This window comes from Melanostigma gelatinosum, assembly GCF_949748355.1.
Source record: "Melanostigma gelatinosum genome assembly, chromosome: 1".
In the NCBI taxonomy this organism is placed as follows: Eukaryota; Metazoa; Chordata; class Actinopteri; order Perciformes; family Zoarcidae; genus Melanostigma; species Melanostigma gelatinosum.
The window spans coordinates 5,037,269-5,058,132 of record NC_136634.1 but is presented as its reverse complement, the minus strand read 5'-3'; the positions used below and the strand labels follow the sequence as shown (position 1 = coordinate 5,058,132).

The 20,864-nt window shown below is 40.9% G+C and overlaps 4 protein-coding genes across 5 annotated transcripts; all 4 read left to right on the top strand.

The window, feature by feature from the left end:
* Positions 1–6: 6 nt before the first annotated feature.
* Positions 7–1,699, top strand: uqcc6 (ubiquinol-cytochrome c reductase complex assembly factor 6). The gene is made up of 3 exons (XM_079266669.1): positions 7–128; positions 648–775; positions 1,267–1,699. Exons 2-3 carry the CDS (start codon positions 668–670, stop codon positions 1,384–1,386), a joined length of 228 nt encoding a protein of 75 aa, XP_079122795.1. The 5' UTR covers positions 7–128; positions 648–667; the 3' UTR covers positions 1,387–1,699.
* A 435-nt stretch (positions 1,700–2,134) lies between these two features.
* Positions 2,135–3,467, top strand: efcab10 (EF-hand calcium binding domain 10; the record flags this gene model as incomplete). The annotated part of the gene is made up of 4 exons (XM_079283918.1): positions 2,135–2,237; positions 2,775–2,939; positions 3,224–3,314; positions 3,422–3,467. 4 exons carry the CDS (start codon positions 2,135–2,137, stop codon positions 3,465–3,467), a joined length of 405 nt encoding a protein of 134 aa, XP_079140044.1.
* Positions 3,468–4,569: 1,102 nt separating this feature from the next.
* samm50 (SAMM50 sorting and assembly machinery component) lies at positions 4,570–11,756 on the top strand. 2 transcript variants are annotated; one of them, XM_079266784.1, is made up of 15 exons: positions 4,570–4,721; positions 5,744–5,854; positions 6,140–6,241; positions 6,329–6,416; positions 6,562–6,668; positions 6,945–7,075; positions 7,280–7,367; positions 7,772–7,900; positions 8,743–8,814; positions 8,897–8,983; positions 9,318–9,388; positions 9,859–9,926; positions 10,019–10,165; positions 10,384–10,525; positions 11,129–11,756. In XM_079266784.1, the coding sequence occupies exons 1-15, from the start codon at positions 4,701–4,703 to the stop codon at positions 11,172–11,174; spliced, it is 1,410 nt and encodes a 469-aa protein (XP_079122910.1). In that variant the 5' UTR covers positions 4,570–4,700; the 3' UTR covers positions 11,175–11,756. The 2 variants fall into 2 exon arrangements, with proteins under 2 accessions (XP_079122910.1, XP_079122909.1); XM_079266783.1 differs by having other exon boundaries at positions 10,010–10,165.
* A 194-nt stretch (positions 11,757–11,950) lies between these two features.
* Positions 11,951–19,374, top strand: api5 (apoptosis inhibitor 5). Its single transcript, XM_079269616.1, has 14 exons — positions 11,951–12,239; positions 13,339–13,500; positions 13,669–13,762; positions 14,019–14,084; positions 14,236–14,387; positions 14,657–14,863; positions 15,068–15,172; positions 15,767–15,856; positions 16,789–16,970; positions 17,125–17,218; positions 17,325–17,381; positions 17,590–17,669; positions 17,808–17,950; positions 18,714–19,374. Exons 1-14 carry the CDS (start codon positions 12,168–12,170, stop codon positions 18,791–18,793), a joined length of 1,584 nt encoding a protein of 527 aa, XP_079125742.1. The 5' UTR covers positions 11,951–12,167; the 3' UTR covers positions 18,794–19,374.
* The last annotated feature ends 1,490 nt before the right edge of the window (positions 19,375–20,864 follow it).

Sequence of the window (20,864 nt, the reverse complement as noted above, 5' to 3'; positions counted from 1 at the left end):
CTCATATTTTATCTCTGCGTTAGCGAACAGCGTGACCTGAGTCCCAATGACAGACATTTGGGCTTTACTATGGTGAAAATTAGATTCATATTGCGGTCTCTTATTTAAAAGACGTTGAAATCAACAAGGTGAGGTCTTACTAGCGCCATTATATGTCAGCTCGTGTCTATTGCTGTGTTACCATTTATCTGTTTTTAGCCCTAACATTACACCACGGCTAACAAACACAGTAACGTTAGCTTCCTTGTCACTGGATGTACTGTGCAGGTGATTAACAATCATATATATATATATATATATATATATATATATATAGATATAGATATATATATATATATATATATATATATATATATGTGTGTGTTATTGTTATGTGTGCATGCATATGATACTAAAATAGTGAACTTGACATAGCTAGACAACCCTAATATGATACTGTCTGATATTATGATGCATAGCCCTGATTATGAGGCATTGTTTTACAATTTTAGTAGAGACTGTTCATTATCAAGAACAACATTTGACATTATATTTTTTATTTGCTTCTAAATAAAATGGGAGCAGGAAAAAAGATTGCATGCTTCTTTCTGGCATATAGCTTTGGTTTGTTTACACATCTCTTCTTCTTTTGTTTTTGTCTCCCCCAGAGTGAGGGCTTTCTGTGAAGATGCCAGCTGGTGTGTCTTGGCCTCGTTACCTGAGAATGTTGGGTGCCAGTATGCTGGCCATGTTTGCAGGAGCACAGGTCGTCCACCAGTACTATCTACCGGATCTGGTGAGGGACAAAATTATGTTTTTATGTGTTTTTCTGTCTTTTACCATTTATGTACGTGGCTATCGCTGTGTGGTGCTACTGTTATTACACATAGGATAATATGTGCTGGTACGTGCTATATCAATTGTCAAAAAAGACAAATTATACTGACGATGATTTCATGTATAAAAGCAACAAAAGGATGAAACATCCAAGGGGGGTGAATACTTATGCAAGGCACTGTATATGGTATAGTGTTTGCCTGCATTTCCTATCATGCAATTTGACAACCACCACATGGTAGATGTAAAAGTGTTGCAATTACTCAAAGATGATCAACCAATCTGGATTTTCTTTCGTTGATACTAAAGCCAGACTTACGGTTGATGTTTTACAAAACAATAATAATAATAATAATAATAATAATACAACACCACCCATTCGAACAGGCCCAATCTTGCTGTATGTGTTTAACAGTTCTCCCTGTTTTTTTGTTTTTTTTAATCTTTCAGAGTATACCAGAGGTCCCGCCAAAGCCTGGGGACCTAAAGACAGAATTGCTGGGCTACAAAGTCAGAGAAGAAGCTACGGCTGCGTTACAGCAGCTTAAAGCAGAACAAAAGGTGGACTGATCCTGGACTTATACGTCCTCCATCGGATGGACACACTGAAACAAGCACTATGTCCAATTTTTTGCCTACAGCTAGAGGCTGCGACGTGCCCGGGAGTAAAGTCATTTCTTGGACATCTGCAAATGGATATTTTCTGTGTTTGTTTCAGCAAACATGAGTGGAATGAAATGTGTTTGCATTTTCAGATCAAGTGATGAAGTAAGGGAGGGCTTCTTGAACACATGAACTACGAAAGTCATGAGATAATTCTATTCAAATGTATATCTTTTGATTGTTTTTTCCCTCTAGGATACGCTTGAAATAAAGATATCACAACAAACATTTGTCATGACTTTGTGGTAAAAGTTAGTGCTCTATATTGAAATGATGAAACACTTTAATCGGCAATGATTTAGATAATTCATCTGCAGCTTCTGAGATGTGAAGATGCACTGCTTTTCTCTATATAAGTTTGTTGTAAATTTCATATTTTGGGGGTTTGGACTGCTGGTCAGACATAAGAAGCAACCTCAAAATATCACAGAGGAACGTCAGTAATGAAAAATACATAATTAAAATGAAAACTATCACGTTGTGTGTAATTTTACTTTATTATATTCTGCCTGGATGTATCAAAGCATTGAGGGACCTCACAAGTATAAACAAGCACGAGCGTGTGTGTGTGTGTGTGTGTGTGTGGGTGTGTGCGCGCGCGGTTGGATGTTGGCGTATCATAGCAACAAGTGTAAACACAAGTGAAGTGGAAAAGATGGCGACTCATAGAGAGCAAGACACCGCTGATTATCTGAAGAAACACAAAATCCCAGAGCTCGTGGAGAACCTGACCAGCATGCTCTTCTTTTACAGACCCGGTTAGAGCAACAAGCCAACATCCTCTCGTTTCTTTAGCTAGCTAACTCCATTCATAACACACGTGCTATGGGCAGGCTGATGAAAAGACCATAACACGTGTTTGGTTGTAGCTTGTCAGTCACTCTTTAGGCTATAGGCTGCTGTACCTTATTTATCTGGATCAGGACTTCTGTTGCTCGATGGAAAGAATGGAAACAGGGTTAGCTAATACACTGAAATAAATATACATAATGAGATACATAACGTTATCGGTTATTATTGCCTGTAGTAACCTGAATGTGGTTTTAAAAACGACACAATTGCATATAAAACATTGTCTTTTTCTTACAACTGTTAGCACAACACAAATGTACTTGAACCCAAGTGTTATATTGTCTAAGTGTATTGTCGTATGTTAACTAGTAATTGTTCTATGTCATTTTATTCATTTTGAAATTGTTGCTCCATATATTTTTCCTGTAAGTGTTCAATGATTTAACTTTAATGACCAGAAGCATTCATATCAGTGATTAATTGTGATGTATTCTTTCATTCAGAGAAACCCAGAGAGTTTCTTGTTGAGCAGCTGGAGCAGCTGAAGATTGCTCAGCAGAGCGGCACAAAAGGGCCCAATCTGTTCAACAAAGCCAACCTGGATGCAGTCTTTGGGATACTGGACCCCGCTGATCAAAAATGCATCACTTTGGCCCAATACAAGCAGGGTGAGCACGGGACATGGACAGTATATTCGGCTTTCACTTTCAATATGATTAAATATGTGATATTTATTAATATCAGAAAAGGATAAACAATATTTTAATGCATTTGTCAGGTATTCATTCAGTCTTTCTGCTTTAGAAACAATAGTGATTGCCTATTTATTCATACGTCACATAAGGTAGTTCACCCAATTATTGCTTCATACAGCAAAATATAATATCATCAAATAATTAATAATGACACTTTGGACTAAAACAACTACTAACAGAGTCTCCTTTCCTCACAGCTCTGACCATGCTGGGCATCAAAGACGTCAACGAATGCCCCGAAGGTGTCAATCAAGACAGAATATCCCACGAGACCTTCAAAACAGAAGCGTAAGAGCACCCTGTACAATCTGAACAGCGTTACAAAGACAATATTCGCCAGCGTTTTAAAATTCACCATGTTATGAAAGTCGTTTTGTCTCATTGTGTTGTTACAGGGTTGAAGGCCTGAAGAGATGCTCAGCAACATATGAACAACTGTGAACTTCTGTTTGATGTTCCCTTCAGCTGATGTGTTATTTATTATGATGTTGATATGCGTTTGGATGTTGCCATTGGGTCTTTATGTGGAGCTGTGTCTTGTCGATGAAACACATGTTATATTAAACTGCTCATGTGTTTTCTGATTTTGGTCATTTTCATTTCCCAACCTTTTTACTACAGTTTTGTATTTTTGGGGAATTTCCTCTAAAAACCGGACCCTGCCATGCCTGAAGAAATAACGCCATGTCAAGGTGCAATATGTGATGAGATTCTACTGTTTTATTCAGAGATAACAGAGTACACCGGGTATCATGTTTCCTAAGTTTACATCGCAGCTCTGCATCCCAGTTCTGAATGATTATTTTCCCTCTCTACTCTGATATCGAAATAAAACAAAATTATTTCCCAGTGGTTTAAATTCACACCTCTGGTCAGTCTAACGAGGTCTCATACGTTGAAGATATATTTCATAATGTATGTTTTCACCAAACAGGATGATACTTTGGTTTGCTCCTCAGCATAACCTTTCCTAAAACCGGATAATGAATTCAGTTTCTAATAATGACAATGAATACTCGTGTAAAATAACTAACTTAATGTATGTAGTAATACATCCAACCTACATAGATGTCAACAGAAAGTTGGGAGTGATTTGTGTATGTATCCTCCATTATATGAAAGGCTTTAATAAAAACACAAATGTAAACTCAATTTCGTTTTAGTTAAATACATTTACTTAATCAGGCGGATCAATTTAAAAAATATGATGTGATCTCTGGCAAGCATGATCTCTATCTGAAAAGAAAAGGAAAAAGCTTTTAATTGTATTTGATTTTAGGCTGTTGTTTTTATAGTATTATTATTATTGCCATTATTAGTAATATTATTAGAATTATTTGTATTTATTGGTAATAAATTAAATAACAATACAATATAATATTTTATAATTTGATACAACATAACAAATAAAATAGGAGTAGAAATATTATGGTAGTATACATTATTCTTTTTTAGAAAATGTTATGATTATTATTTATCCATTATTTACATTTTGCAGCGTCGCTGTGTTGAATGCGCAGCAGCAGAGGGGCGTGGTCTGGAAGTGACATGGCCGCCTCCTTCAACGGAGCCTCGTCGACTTTCCTCCGGTTACTTGTAGGTTAAATTTGTCGGTCTTTTCCCACCTAACGCTTCGTCCGTGTTTTACCGGGACCGCGCCCTGCGGAGCTCAGCATGGGCACCGTCCACGCCAGGGTAAGGAACCGCCCGGTGAACGCGTTAGCTAAGACTAACTAACCTCTCCGTGTGTTCAGTGAGTTATCTGACAGAGCGGCTGCTGTGCAGAGAGAAAGAGGCCCACGCTCTGCTGAGTGTATTCAGATAGAAATCATTGACCGAGATGCTCGTGGCTCCTCCACTCACTGCAGTCTGCACACTCTGCTACACACTTAGTGTTGTTTACACCGTTGTTCTTCTCAATACATATTGTACAGGACTGTAGCTAGGGCCAAGAGTAGTCCAAAATACAATACATCAATAAGTATTATTGTTAGTTTTATGATTAAAGAGTTTAAACCTCCTGTTACTTGGTAAATAAATGTGGTATTAAAACATTTTTTTTAAAATATTTTCACTCTTCTGTTAATTTGTCATGCTCCATAATCATCATTTTTTAATTCGTTAATTTTCCTGTATTTATTTTTTGTCTGGGCACACATGCAACATTTCCTATTCTTCTGTTGCATACTTTATAATAAAATGGATGTGTCAACAACAATGGCCAAAAATGTCCAATGTATGTGTTTTTATAAATCGGTTTAATTATATTTTTTAGAAATTGTATCTCACTGCATTGTGGTGTGGTTTAGCTTGGGAACAATGAATCGCTTAATCAATTAATTAGTCAATTGACAAGCTAGTCAGCAACTGTTTTGTTCATCAATTAATTATTTTCACCCCATCAATACTGTTTCTAAGCAAAAATGTAATTCTCTTGCTCCAGCTTCTCCAGTGTGCTGATTTGCTGCTTTTCTCTGTTTTATATTGAACAGTAAACAAGACATTTGAAAATGTGATGGACATACAATTGATTCATCAAATAATCAAGAAAATAATCGTAAAGAACAATCGTTGCAGCCCGACTCTGCTGCTGGGCACCTCATTGTTGTGGCGAATACTTGGCACTCCCAACATGTGTAATATAGTGTAAATGTAGAATGTAAACTCCTCCGTATTCGTCAAATGTAAAACACACACCCTCTTATTTTGTGTTGCAGAGCCTGGACCCTCTGCCCATGCGAGGGCCAGAGCTCGGAGTTCAACCTGACGACATCGAGGCTCCGGAGATTGAGCACGAGCCAAAGCAAGAAGTTCTTGAGAACAAGAATGTAAGATTTGTTTTGTTCCAGGCAGTAATTAAACTGTCTCCATGCTTTGTTTGTGCTCTGCTAGCAGAGGAGTTGGGATTGTTTGCCTCACATCCAACCCACGAGCTGTAAATGAAAGAAGTGAAACAATAAATCTAAAACAACAACCTGAAATGCAGGCAAATTGCAGCTTTAGTGGACATGCTATAGAAGGGAGAAACAGCATTTTAATATTTGGAGAATGAGTGTTTTTTGTTTGTTTGTTTTTAGGTAAATATTCCTAATTCAGTTTGTTCTGTTCTACAGGTCGTAGTTCAACAGGTGCACATAGATGGGCTCGGAAGAACCAAGGAGGACCTGCTGACTTATGAAATCGCAGAAGTCTTCCGGGCAAAGAACTTGATTGACGTAGACGCATGTTGATACAGCTGTACTGATCAATACTTTTCCAATTCATGCTTTTGAGTGCATCAAAACATTCAATTTGTTGCGCAGGTGATGCGAAAGTCCCACGAAGCCCGACAGAAGCTGCTGCGTCTCGGTATCTTCAGAAAAGTAGAAGTTGTTATCGACACTTCCCGAGGTACTGGCTATCACTCCGAGGCCTTATGGTTGCGCAGATGCACTTTTCAAATAAAAGTACATTTCTAATGATTCATCTTCCGTGTTAAACAGTGGAACTGGGCTGTACATACATCCTCTGACTCATTGTTTTCCTCTCTCTTCAGGTGAAGACGCTCTTCCCAACGGCCTCGACGTGACGTTTGAAGTCACCGAGCTGAGACGGCTGACGGGCAGCTACAACACCATGGTTGGAAACAACGAGGGAAGCATGGTGAGCGCTGCGATGGCTCATGTCATCGTCTGCTTTCTGAAAGGCCACAGACTGATTTGGATCCAAATCATAGTGTCTTGGCAACAATACACTGACTTCCATACACTGACTTACCTGAGATTATTTCCAATGTTGACTTCAGCTTTCGTTTCTAGTGATGCTGTTACGTATTTATTTCTTCAGACGGATTCAGTGAAAAGATCAGTTTCATTGCTAAGTTCTAAGTACCGGTACACAGTCGGAAACCCTGATCATCTCTCCCGCTTTATTTTTCAGGTGCTGGGCCTGAAGTTACCCAATGCATTAGGTCGGGCGGAGAAAATGACCTTCCAGTTCTCCTACGGCACCAAAGAAACATCCTACGGCCTGTCTTTCTTCAAACCACAGCCAGGAAACTTTGAACGCAAGTAAGACATGAACAGCTTCATAAAACACACTTGTTTTTAGGTCTAATCACCTGAATACACGGTGTGCAGTTCAGGTACGCATGCTGGTCTCCTGGAGTCGTGTCCGAGCAATCTATGCAGGAACTATAGATGGGTATGTTTCATGATCACAAGGGAATCCGAGGAGGGTGTTGACATTTCCTCTCTTCTTTGTTTCCCTTTCAGTATCTTACTCAACGTGTACAAAGTAACGGGTCAGTTTCCATGGAGTTCTGTGAGGGAGACGGATCGAGGCGTCTCTGGAGAATTGAGCGTAAATACTTGTGTATATTTATGTGCCTATTTTCTATTTCTCATTTTCTGCAGTTAAAAAAATCTCTTGCCTTTGGGCACATCGACGAAGTGAATTTACACATTTAGGTTGTATTTAAACAAAATGAGCTGAAGATTGTCACATCAAAATGTTCTGTTTGGGACCACAAAGTCCAGTTCTGAGTTAGAGTTTTATTCCCTAGAAACCAAAAAACGTTGTTTTTGACTAATTGCATTGCCCTCACATGAACGTATCACGTATGGATGGATGATGACAGAGGCCTACCAAGATAAGCCTTTCACAGAGCCATTATTTTTCCTATGTTTTAAGGAGACACAAGTGCCTAAAATCTGTACAAATAAAAGTAATAAACCGGTGTCTTATTACCAATTTACCACCCACAGTTCCCCGTGTGGAAGACCAACCAAACCCTGAAGTGGGAGGGAGTGTGGAGGGAGCTGGGCTGTCTGGCTCGCACTGCCTCGTTTGCCGTCCGGGAGGAGAGCGGCCATTCCCTCAAGTCCTCACTTTCGGTATTCGTCTCTTATTTTACATTGAATATTTTACTGTGTGCTTTGAAACAGCTGTGGGGTTTCATGAAGTCTGCTGTCAGAGAATTAATGGCAAAGCTGTTGTTCAGTGCTTCAGCCAGGGTTTTCAAAAATTTGCGCACAACACATTCCAATAAAATTGTGTGGAGGGAAGTGAAGAAGAGTTTGGTTGTAACGTTAATAGCATCCAGCAGCAAAACTGAACCACAGTCAATGAGCCTCGGCCTGTAAAGGCCCGCAGCGGAAGACATCTTTGACTTCGTCTGTAGACCCCCGAAGATCCGCCCCCGCTGATGCACTGAGCACTTTTCACTTGTTTATTAATATTAAAAGTAGATTGAATTAACTTTTCTTGAGATATCCTTGCTTTGTAGTTAGATTCTACTGCTGCAGCGCAACCTGTTGCCCAAATGGCACCAAATTTGTCATTATCATTCAAAATGTTATGTAATATGAGCCCTGCTTACAGCATTTGAGCTACATTTGAGGGCCAGCTATAGCAAAACTGTATTGAACATCGAAAAAATGAAAAATAACTTTTTCCGGCTTGGTCTTGAGCGATCGCTCAACATTTGTAGGAGGGGTAGCAAAAAAAAAATAATAATTTTGACACGATTCAAAATGGCGGAAATACAATATGGATACAAATGGGCGTGGCTTATGCGGATAGATACGCCTGGACCCAGAGAATCCAGGGAAAAAATATTTTTGGAACTTACGATACCAAAGTTACAGGCCAAAATGTAAACTTCAATATCCAAAAGCCGCCGTAGTACTAAACCCGTTTTGAGCACGTTTTCTGACAGTGTCATTATGTTTTCCAGCACTCTATGGTCATCGACACCAGAAGCTCCTCCATTCTTCCCAGGAAAGGTGGCCTGTTGAAGATCCATCAGGTTTGTTGTTGAACACTAAGCCAGAGCTTTTTTTCAATTCCAATATAAACAACAATTTCACTGTTGTGTTGTGGTTGGGTAGGAACTTGCTGGTTACACTGGGGGAGATGCCAGCTTCCTGAAGGAGGACTTTGAGATACAGCTCAACAAAACTCTCTTCTGGGACTCGGTGAGATTCTAGATTTGACCTTGCAGCCATTGAGCAAATGATCTGATCTAAAGACTCTTAAAGCTAGGGTTGGTAGTCTTGAGAGACGAGCAAGAGTATATTCTTATTACAGTCCTGACACAGCCACAGATACCAGAGCATTTGATTTGTTGATTTCTGTCGGGATGTAATAAGAGTTTCATCAAAGATAAAAAAAAATGTTTTTGAAGTAGATTACTAACTCTACCTTTATTGCAGTTCAACTTAAAGCAGTTTTACCGGGCCAAAGTACAAGGTTCTAGTAAATAATTTAGGTTCTGTGCACGCCACTAACCCCTTTGACTCTCTCCTCCAGGTCCTTTCTGCCTCATTGTGGGGCGGTGTGCTCCTACCCATTGGTGACAAGCCAACAAGCATAGCAGACAGGTACAGAAATACAATGCACCACCCTTTTACCCTCAACAACAAGGCCAAGGGATTTTGAAGTCTCGACACTCCAGACAACTTGAGCCATTTTAGCAAGTTGGCACCAATGAATGTATGCTGGATTATCGGCAGTTCCTGTTTGCAATGAACACATGCATGTCCAGACAACCATCTCTGGATTACTGTGATAATGAAGATTTCTAAATAGATTATATATGTTTATTTGCATTGGACATTGCAGATATGTTTTTACATTTCCTTGAAAAATGTAAGTCACATTGATTTAAAAAATATGTGTATCATAGGTATGCGTGTTCAGATTCGACTGAGTTATGACTCTCAGCGGGAGTACAATTTTTATGCTAACTAAATTCAACAGAAAAACTTAATTCACTGAACGGTTCTTTCTGTTTTCACGGAAAGCTCACATTGCATGTTGTATGTTTTCTGTGTCTTTGTCGACCTCCTAGGTTCTATCTAGGTGGCCCCACCAGCATCAGGGGATTCAGTATGTACAGTATGGGCCCACAGAGTGAAGGTGAGACATTAACTTGGCTGAGTTGCTCTGTAACCAGGCTGAAGTTTGATGGTTAATTGAAAGGTTGTGTGCTTGAATTACTGATATGGCAGGCGACTACCTGGGAGGAGAGGGCTACTGGGCTGGAGGCCTCCACCTCTACACCCCTCTACCCTTCAGACCAGGCAGGGGGGGCTTTGGTGATCTCTTCAGAACACACTTCTTCCTCAACGCCGGAAACCTTTGTAACCTCAACTATGGTGAGAAGTTGGAAACAGAGCAAGCACCTCTGTAATGACTGTTGAAGGTTCATTGTTTCATGGAAGGAAGGATTGGGTCACTGGGTTGAATTGTTATCTTATGTAGTTCAGAGTTGGCTCTTGATCGGGCGAAGAACAGCTCAAAATATTGTTGCCGGATTTTGCAGATGCCCAATATATTTTCTGTTGATTGGGGTTGTATGTTTGTTTTTACTCAGGTGAGGGGCCACAAGCACATTTGAAGAAACTTGCAGAATGCATCCGTTGGTCATACGGACTCGGCATTGTGCTGCGTTTGGGGAACATTGCCAGACTGGAGCTGAATTACTGCATTCCCATGGGAGTCCAGAGTGGAGACAGGTAGGACTGGTTGGGTTAGCTAGTTTTAGGTTAAGTTGATTTACTTTAAGGACACTTTAGGCTCACTAGGTTAACTCCATTAGCTTCCCTGCAAACAGACAATGAATGAATAACTTAAAAAAGACCAGAGTAAACAAAACGATCGCACTGAAACTGTCTGAGCAGGAGGCTCTCATCATCTCAGGTGGTGTCACACATGTAAACATTTGTCTACATGGGTGAAATACACTTTAAGGGGAACGTTTTTCTTTACCTTTCACTTGATCTTGTGTTTGTTATTGTGTCCGCTCAAAGAGAAGTCTCGTTCTGAAATCGGAATATCGGGCTGCAACACTCTTTACGGCATTCTTCCTCTATTTGGGGAAAAATAAAAATTGTAAAAACATTGTCACATACATTAGGAGCAGGAGGCTGCTGTTCAGTGTCTCCCTCATGGACACGCGAACAGGATGAGCTGGGGATCGAACCAACAATCGTGTAGTGAAAGGCTGACCTGCTCTATCTCCATGTCCCATGCATAGTGTCCTTTACATGCACTGGAAATAATCAGATTCTTGGTTTGCTTTGACATTGAGTTCAACTTATTTTCTCCGTTCCTTGCAGGATATGTGACGGGATCCAGTTTGGAGCAGGAATCCGGTTCCTGTGAAACCACATTTCTTGCATCTGGAACTTCCTTGTGTTTCAATTCAATTTTATGCCAGAAACATTTTATTGGAAGAGGAAATTGCTTGTACAGAATCGTTGCAACTCATTAGTTCGGTAAAAGTGTTTGCACGGACTGTCCATTATGATGTATCCTTTTTTTTATCATTTGTCAGAACTCAAATAAAGGGCTCTTAGTCAGATTTTACTCAGGTCACATTACTGTGTTTCACATAGAAACTGACAAGTGAACGAACCTGAGTCTGCCACAAGATGATTGACATGTAGTTGTCAGTCTTATACATTCAAAAACATCAGTGAACACTATTGTATGATGAGCAAAGCTCTGAATATAGAGATTGGTCTCACTGAGGTTTTGAGACATTGTTGACAGCTGTTTCAGTTTTTAAACAGAAATGGAAAAGGAAACAGTTTTATTACCAAGTATGTTTGCACATACAAGAAATATGTCTTGGTGTCTTGATGCATAACCAAAATTATCGTAGTGTACAATTTAGAAAAGTATAAATGTCAAACATTTGACCATAATACATGAAATAAAATAAAGGGATTTATGTCGCTATAAGCCTAATTTATTCATCGGTTTACTTGTCATTTGAACCAGAGCCATCTAATGTGATCATTTCGGTGACCTACGGTAAGCGGTTTTACTACGCATCTGTTCGGCGCACTCTACAGGTCACATGTGCTGTGAGTCTCCACCCGATTGGTTACACCTGCGCATGCGCTCAAGTTATTGATTTGTTCCGTAGCGTTTCAGCCTGCACACCAGCGATTGCGGGAAGACGGACCGTAGTGGGGTGTTCACTCAGAGGATTCTCGAAATTTCTCCCCGTCGCCTTTTCCGAAGAACACATATCCCGATAATACTGCGTTGTTTGTGCTAAACTCTTTTGAAACGGAGCAAAAACGAGCAGAGAAGAGCTCTCTTATCGGCGGTCTTATTTGTGAGCGGCAGGCACCCGGACGCACGCTGATGGCGGTCACGATTGAGGATCTCTATCGGAGCTACGGGGTCCTTGCTGATGCTAAGGACGACCTCAGTCAGGTAAATTAGGCGACCGTGTTTATTTTACAACATATAACGGGACCTTATTCCACGTCCGCAGTGGTTAACTTTGTTGTGAGTTACGTAACATTGTTGTGAGCCTGCTAGGCTAACTGCTAGCATGCTAACGCAGTGTCCGTGCTAATGTTAAGGGCCTCTCCATAGCGACCCGTGGTACAAACTACTACAATCACTTAAGTCCTCTGAACGGTGATTTACCTACGAACAAACACATTTTCATCAACGGTGAACCGATTTAAGGGCAACTCAATTCAACTAATGTTGACTAAAATTCACCGCATTACTTCTCATTCAAGATAATGTTTCGCTGGACGTTGATGGGAACAGTTTGACCTGTTTGTCAACGCATTTGGTTGTAAATGATGAAATCTAAGTTTAAATGTATGGCACATAGTTTGCAGTTGAGTGACCGAGTTTTTGCCAGTTCTGCAAGTTTGGGTTACTCCCTGTATAACAGAGGCACAGCAGGTTTAATTGGTTATTTTGGGACTAACGCAAATCTGAAACTACCCAGTCCACATGCAACCTAAATTTAAAGGCACCTCCATTTTCCTTTTGAGATTAAATTAACGTTAAGCACACGGATGTTACCAGCCTGTCAGTTAAAGAGGTGTAGTGTTAGAGGACCTACTAAAACTGATCAAAGTCAATGCTGCAGAGCCATAGCGTGGCAGGTCTCTTTAAAACTTCACACAGCCAGTTTGTAATGCTCCTGTTATCAATTTGTAGTGACCCAGTTATTTCCTCAGACCTAAGAAAGCTTACCCCGGAATTACGTGGAATATCATACAACTGTTTTCACAGGTTAAAATTACCTTTCTATGTCCCCATTTCTGCCCCCACAAAGACCGCTTCATAGCAGTCCCACCTCACAGTGGTAAGCGTACATAGAGCTGAGCATGACTAACTCAATGTCCCAAGAAACCCACTGTTAAAAAGGTTCAGCTGTATGTTGCTCCAGTGAGCCTTGGACCAAAGTCACTTTCAATCTGGAACCGACATCATATTATAATGTGAGCTTTAGTATGAATTTGTTTTCTAATGTGGTTTATTGATGTACTATTTCTTCTTTCTGCAGCACAAAGATGCCTACCAAGTAATCTTGGATGGCGTGAAGGGTGGCCCGAAGGAGAAGCGCCTGGCGGCACAGTTTATCCCCAAGTTCTTCAGCAGCTTTCCGGAACTGGCCGACTTGGCCATCAATGCCCAGCTTGATCTTTGTGAAGACGAGGATGTGTCGGTGAGCATTGAAGGACAGAGCTGTGTATGGGAATCGGATGAACTTGCAGTTTTAATTGCAGGCTCGATGTGTTTGTTGATTTGGGGTTTCCTCCTACATTTCTAAACATGACAACAGAAACGATCTAAATGGGCTCAATCCCCTCTGTGTGTATGTGTCTTTGTCCAGATCCGACGGCAGGCCATCAAGGAGCTGCCGAGGTTTGCAACTGGCGAGAACATCCTCAGAGTTGCAGATATTCTCACCCAGCTCCTTCAGACAGGTATTGGATGCTTCAAGCTAAACATTTAAGAGACTTCGGTATCCTTTTGGGTATTCTATTTGTTTTTACAAATGACCTCGCTTGCCGTACAGCCATGTCGTTTACTTGCACCGCTATTGTGATCCATTTTGAATATCATAATCTGTTTTTCAGTCTGTATAATAACTTGGACATCAGATTGTCTTGTCAGTCTTAACAGTATATTGTTCTCTTGATTTTGCAAATGTTAGAAATCTGTATTTTTTTGTGCTTTCAGATGATACACCAGAGTTCAACCAAGTGACTGGAGCACTTGTTTCTATCTTCAAGATAGATGCTAAGGGTAAGCGTCCCCCCCGTTGAGCCAAAATACTGCTCTTCAATAAATCAACCCAGTTCAGAGCTGTGCTGAAAGAGGACCCTGTGAAAAATGAATGTGTAAGTAATTGTCCATGGTCCATCCTTTCAAGCATGTAACGTCTTTTATCGCTCAGGTACTCTCGGAGGCCTCTTCTCTCAGATCCTGCAAGGAGAAGACATAGTGCGGGAAAGGGCCATCAAGTTTCTGTCAACCAAACTGAAGACTCTCCCAGAGGACGTCATGACAAAGGAGATGGAGGATTATGTCTTTGCAGAGACAAAGAAGGTGAGCATATCGAGTGTACTATTGATTAGTGATCTATGGTCACAGATGAGTGCTTTATTTCTGAATAAGTCTAAATGTAACAATGGTACTACATGACACCGTATGATGGACTGGAATCAGGTAGGGCTGGACTATATGTATAGTAAAATGATTATTATGATTGACTGACTTAAAGGCCATTGGGTTAGTTACCATTTTAATAATGTTGTAGTTCAAACAATGACAGACAAGAGCGCGTGTTGATTACGGGTTTCCTGTCTCCTCCGTAGGTTCTGGAGGATGTGAATGGAGAGGAGTTTGTGCTGTTGATGCGTGTGGTGTCGGGCCTGCGGGTGCTGCAGACGGTGAACGGGCGGCAGCAGCTGGTGGAGCTGGTGGTGGAGCAGGCTTTCCTGGAGCAGGCCCTCAACCCGGCTGACCCGGACACTGTTGACCGCCTGCTGCAGTGCACACGTCAAGCCCTGCCCCTCTTCTCTGTGAGTACAACCAACAGATGAATAATCAAAATAACTGATCATTCATTTTCTGTTGATTGAATAATCAATTAATCGACCAGTTGTTGCTGCACACAGTGCATATTGTCTGTTTTTACATGTATTCGTCTAAGCATTGGTGTTTTTTTATGGTCGGTTTACTGTAATTAAAGTATGAATTAATCATAGTTTTCTCTTGTCTTGTAGAAAAATGTCCATTCCACGCGTTTTGTAACCTACTTCTGTGAACACGTCCTGCCCAACCTCAGTGCTCTGACAAGTCCTGTGGCTGAGCTGGACATTCAGTTGGAGGTGAGTTCTTCATGTGTATTTATTTATGGTTCTTAAGTGATATTAACTATTGAGTGTTAACATCTGTAGCTTAAATCGGTTCACTTTTATAATTTTGTTCAATTGTGGGTGAATTCAGCAGCTATGCTGAGTGTTTTATTCTCAACTATAACGACAAAGCGTATAACTGATTACCGGCCCGTTCTCCATGCCTTATACTTGCCAAGGCTCATGGGTAGTGTAGTGTTTAGACCCGCCTGCTGTGCCAAAACGAAACAAAGTTAAAATGATTAAAACCGGAGGTCATAGCATAAACCTATATGGTTGTTAAACTATCCAGGAGAATCTTTTGTTTATGTATTAAATAACAGCAAGATGAATATGGCCACCGGTGTGAGGTCGATGCTCCTAATGTCTGACATTTGGTGAGCGGTTGTAGTAGTAAACAAAGTCAGCGTGGCAGCCACCTGTCAGAGGTGTCAGCCAACTGCATGTTGTTAATGGGTCATTAGTCTGCACCACGCAACACTGTTTTCTCATTAGCAATGCACATTACACTGTGTGAGGGGATCTGCTAAGCGGTGTGTGTGTGTGTGTGTGTGTGTGTGTGTGTAGGTGCTGAAGCTGCTGGCTGAGATGAGTCCGTTCTGTGGAGACATGGAGAAGCTGGAGCCCAACCTCAACATGCTGTTTATCAAGCTGCTGGTGAGAACTGGTTGGCCTGTTGTTTTTGGAGCTGGAGGAATACAAGTGGAAACACACTTACAAATCAAAGCACACATCGGCAGTTGTCCCCACTGATTTATTTTGAGATTCTACTGCTCTTTTTTTTAGCTTTTCCTGCTTTACATTCACGTTGGTGTGCATCCTCTCACTGTGGGCCCCTGGCCAACTGAGGATTCATTTTCTGGCGAGGGATAATTTAATAGCAGTTGGTGGGACATTCAAGAACTTGACTTACTCACTTTACTGAGTCAGATTGTCCCATCTGGTCTCTGTATGTGAACAAACAACCTTCCCTTTTAAAAGCCTACAGTTTAACAACTACTGCTGTCAGAGTTGTTAATATTATCTATACAATACAAAGGGGTTACTGTAATCAACTTGAGGAACTTAAATGGCCCTCCTCGTAATGATTTATTGTCGCGGTATTTTTAGTGCAGGGTCCACGGCAGTAATGGATAGCAAGGCAAGTTTATTTATATAGCACATTTCAACAACACGGTAATTCAAAGTGCTTCACATAAAACCATTAAAAGCATCAAAACACAAGGCAAAAGAAAAGGAGATTTAAAAACAATTAAAGAAATAAAATTCAGTAGTAAAATGCAGGAAATTGATTTAATATATTAATTGAATGTGGTTCAATTAAAGGCAGCAGCAAACAGAAGGGTCTTCAATCTTGATTTAAATGAGCTGAGGGTCTCAGCAGACCTGCAGCTTTCTGGGACTTTGTTCCTGATATGTGGAGCAGAAAAACTGAACGCTGCTTCTCCAGGATAATAACGTTCAAATATATGTTGGTGGAACAATACGCTATCCATTTGTTCCAGTAAACCCTGTAATGGTCCAAGCTGAAATGACAATAAATTAAAGCGAACAACAATATTCTGCTCATGTTTTCCCCGTTTATGTAGGAGTTCATGCCTGTGCCACCAGAAGAAGCGGAGAACGGAGAGAACCCGGCAAGCGAGGAGCCCAAACTGGAGTTCAGCTACGTGGAGTGTCTCCTCTTCGGCTTCCACCAGCTGGGCAAGAAGCTGCCGGACTTCCTCATCGAGAAAGTGGATGCTGAGCGCCTCAAAGACTTCAAGATCAGGTGAGGGAGTGGCACACAAAGAAAATCTCGTAGAGTGGAACTTTTAACATAGATGAGCACGTCGGGTGTGTTTGATGGCTTAGCTCACCGTGGTCATTTTATCCCAAAATGGACACTTTTCAGATGGTAGTGAATGTGCTTTGTGTTTCAACAGGTTACAGTATTTTGCCAGAGGCCTGCAGGTTTATATCAGACAGCTGCGAGTAGCACTGCAAGGAAAGTCCGGAGATGCTCTGAAGACAGACGAGGTAACGACTGCTGTCAACAATAAATGCAAACTGAGCCGTGTCCGTTGTCTTGAGTTCTGCTGTGACGTGTACATCACGGACTAACCCGTCTTCTCTGTGTCATCAGAATAAGATCAAAGTGGTGGCCCTCAAGATCACAAACAACATCAACGTCCTCATCAAGGTGAGGTGTTTTCATGCTATACTTTGTCGTCGTCACGCTAAGCAGTAAAATGTTAAAACATGAATCAATCGCACCGTTTATGGATCTAGAGAAGCAGAAACTGTTTCATAGGATTGCTTTACAATGTACACGTTAACTTATGTGCATCAGACGAATACAATATAAACTGCATTGCAACCAACAGTTCTATTTTTATATTTCTTTCCAGGATCTCTTCCACAACCCTCCATCATTCAAGAGCACAGTCAGTCTGTCCTGGAAACCTGTCCAGAAGGCCGAGGCAGCAGCGTAAGTCTGCTCCCACTGATTCAGCCATCGGAAGTTGCACACACGTGTGTCCGCGTGTCCTTGCTGCCCTATTGGGTCCTCACCTACTTTTCTCTTGTGTGTGTGTGTGTGTGTGTGTGTGTGTGTGTGTGTGTGCAGGCCCAAGCGCCCGTCCGGTGAGGAGATGGGCACCGGCGACGGCATAAAGAAACAGGTCGCTCCTCAGCCCCGGAGGGACGCGCGGCAGATCTACAATCCCCCCAGCGGCAAGTTCAGCGCAACCATCGGCAATTTCACTTATGGTGAGGAGCGCTGTGGCACTTTTCTTTTTTAAAACACTGTTGTGCAGCCTTTGCATCTTTTAAAAAATTTTTTTTTATATACTGCATATTGGGGTGTTTTTGATAGAGCTGCGGTTACTATTTGTGTCAGTAAGGATTTCTTTTGGTCTGAGAAGTCTGGATTGCTCCTTAGTAGGGTTGGGTACCGGTTCAGGCACCGGTATCGGAAAAAACCCAAACGATACCCAACCCTACTCCTTAGTGGAGGACGACCGCTTCAATCAGCTTGGATTCACAGCCGTTCAATGTATCCAAATCAAAATGTTCAACTAAGTAATCCACTTGTTTATTGTAGATCTGTATGCTCTATATTAAGGCAGTTCTTCTCATTTTATAAGAACAAAACAAACAAGCTCTCAAATGGGAAAACTTATCAAAGAGCTAAATCTGCTAATATATTCAACTGCATTGATGTATGTGTCGGCCAATGCGTATCAACCAATTGTCGTGTAGAAATGCCAAAGATAAGTTCGAGGTCGTTTAGAAACGGTGTCATTATTACATAGATGCTGACGGAGCACTGACTTTATTTTCGACTGTAGACTGTCTAGCTCATCAATCGATTTAACGATATGGTTATCAAACACAATGTTGAATAATAATCCTAATATGCATTGTTTTTAAATCCTCACAAAGGTATCTGCCTCAGAAATTCAACGTTGGTCAGGTCATAACCATATTGCCGTGCTGATCTGTGTTTTTTTTTATTTATTTTTTACTCCAGAGCAGCGCGGCGGCTTCAGGGGCGGCCGAGGACGAGGCTTCGGAGGCCGGGGCAACAGGAGCCGAGGACGAATCTACTGAGAAACTCGCACAAACACGCATATACAGTACATGTTGCTCATTGAACTGCATCACATCAGGATCTTTTCCGCACCAAGACGGACTATCTGTTGCCTAATGTTTTTTTTTTTATTTGTTTTTTTTAAACTGGTCTCCACCTCTTTTTCACTTTCCAACTCACACATCCAGTTATTTGTGTTGTTTTGGGGAGGGGGGGGGGGTTTGGTTTCCAGTCTTTAGAATATCAGACAACGGGCTCAGTCATTATAATTACTCCCCATAATCCTGTTGGCCACAGCGATAGTTAGCATAAACCTAGATGTTTTCTCCCCCTTCATTTTTAATAATATTATTCTGTATTTTTGTGGAACGAAAGACTGCCATGTTGTTACTGATAAATATTTTTGTCGGATCGTTGTAGGAAGAGATGAAGATCCTCTTGTTTGGAACATGTTGAATGCGTTTATTTCTACCTTTTTATTTAATCTTTTTCTTTTTTATTAGAACTTAAGTTGAATTGGCTGACGATGCTACTTTGTATGAATCAATGATGTCGTTTCATTGGATTTTTATCATAAACCTGTATGGCAGTATGAACCTTTTGTCCTTTTCAACTTGTTTTCTGTAGAAGTTTGCAGTAGTTCAGCTGAAAACTAGTCTCGTATCGAGACCGAAATGCAACGCCACACAATTCCGTATTAAGTTTTCTTTTTTCACAATTCAAAACTTGCATGTTTAAAACCTTTAGCCTCTCCTCCCATTCTGTCCTGGCGATCCAATCACTCGCTTTTATCCTTTCCACCCTCCCGTCTTTCCCCTATCTGTACTCTCTTATATCTGTCCCAAAGCAGCGTGAGGAAAGGGTCATTTCAGCTCACGATCTGGCGTCTACATTTAGAATATCCACATGCACACACGTGCCTTCTCTGCTGTCTACACTCCCATCAGCCCTGTGTGTGTGTGTGTGTGGGGGGGGGGGGGGGGGGAGATGTGCTGGGGTGGATGTGTGGCTTTTGAAGCAGAAAAGAGTAGAATCAGGCTCTCAATAATTAAACGAGCTATAAATAGTTGCTACTGTTTAGAACACTTTATTTTACACACACACACTCTGGTGGTGGAGGCTCTGGTTATGTGCCCATTTTCTGACACAAACAACTGTATGCTACAATTCATTCAATTCTACATTCATTACCGTAAAGTGAACTTAAACTGTATGCCGAAGTCCTAATCGTGATTATTATTCCGAAACAACTTTGTGTAATTCTGATGAAGTGACTGAACATAAAGCTCTATCAAGATCCACCTTAAAAATCGCCCGTTAGACACACTTTTATAGTTTGCATTCAGCTTAATGTTTACTTCATTTTATAATTTTCCCTTTATTCTATATGTGATTCCCATTGAGATTTAAAGTCTGTTCGAGGCAGTTGATGCGAAGACCGCAGCTCTAAAAGTTTCACAAAAGCACAAACTGAAGATAAAACGGCAAAAGGTTGAGTTTAGTTTGTATGCATTACTCTGGATGTGAGGGATGTCAAACGTGTTGTATTTCTTACTCACCCGATCTTTACTTTGGTCTTAGCTCAGAATCCAAGTTTGAACTGAACTAAACTCATTCAAATCCTAATTTAACCCGGTTTTGTCCAGTAGCCAATTGAGTCTTAGCTAAACCTTATCAAAATATAAGACTCTGCTCTAAAGACAGGTCATATTCTTAAAATGTACCCAGAAATGAAAAAGGAGGATCATGTCCACATGCAATCGGAACAATCCAAAGCTGGTTCTCATTAAGATGGAAGACACGTGCACAAACACACTCCCAGCTCTGTGGGTGCTGCTGATGCTACAGGTCTGCATGTGAGTGCACGTACAATAATTGTCTTTATGTAAGTAATCAACTGAGGAGATGCCTATTGGTAAAAATGTTGCACCCTCTTCACCTGTAGTTTCTTCCCTTAAATACAAACTAATTACAATTCATTGGATAAACATGTCTCAGTATGTATCATTTCATATGACGTTTCAAAAATACAATGAATCCATGATATAAATTGATTAGAAATAAAGGTGGTGGTTGCTTTACAACACTGTT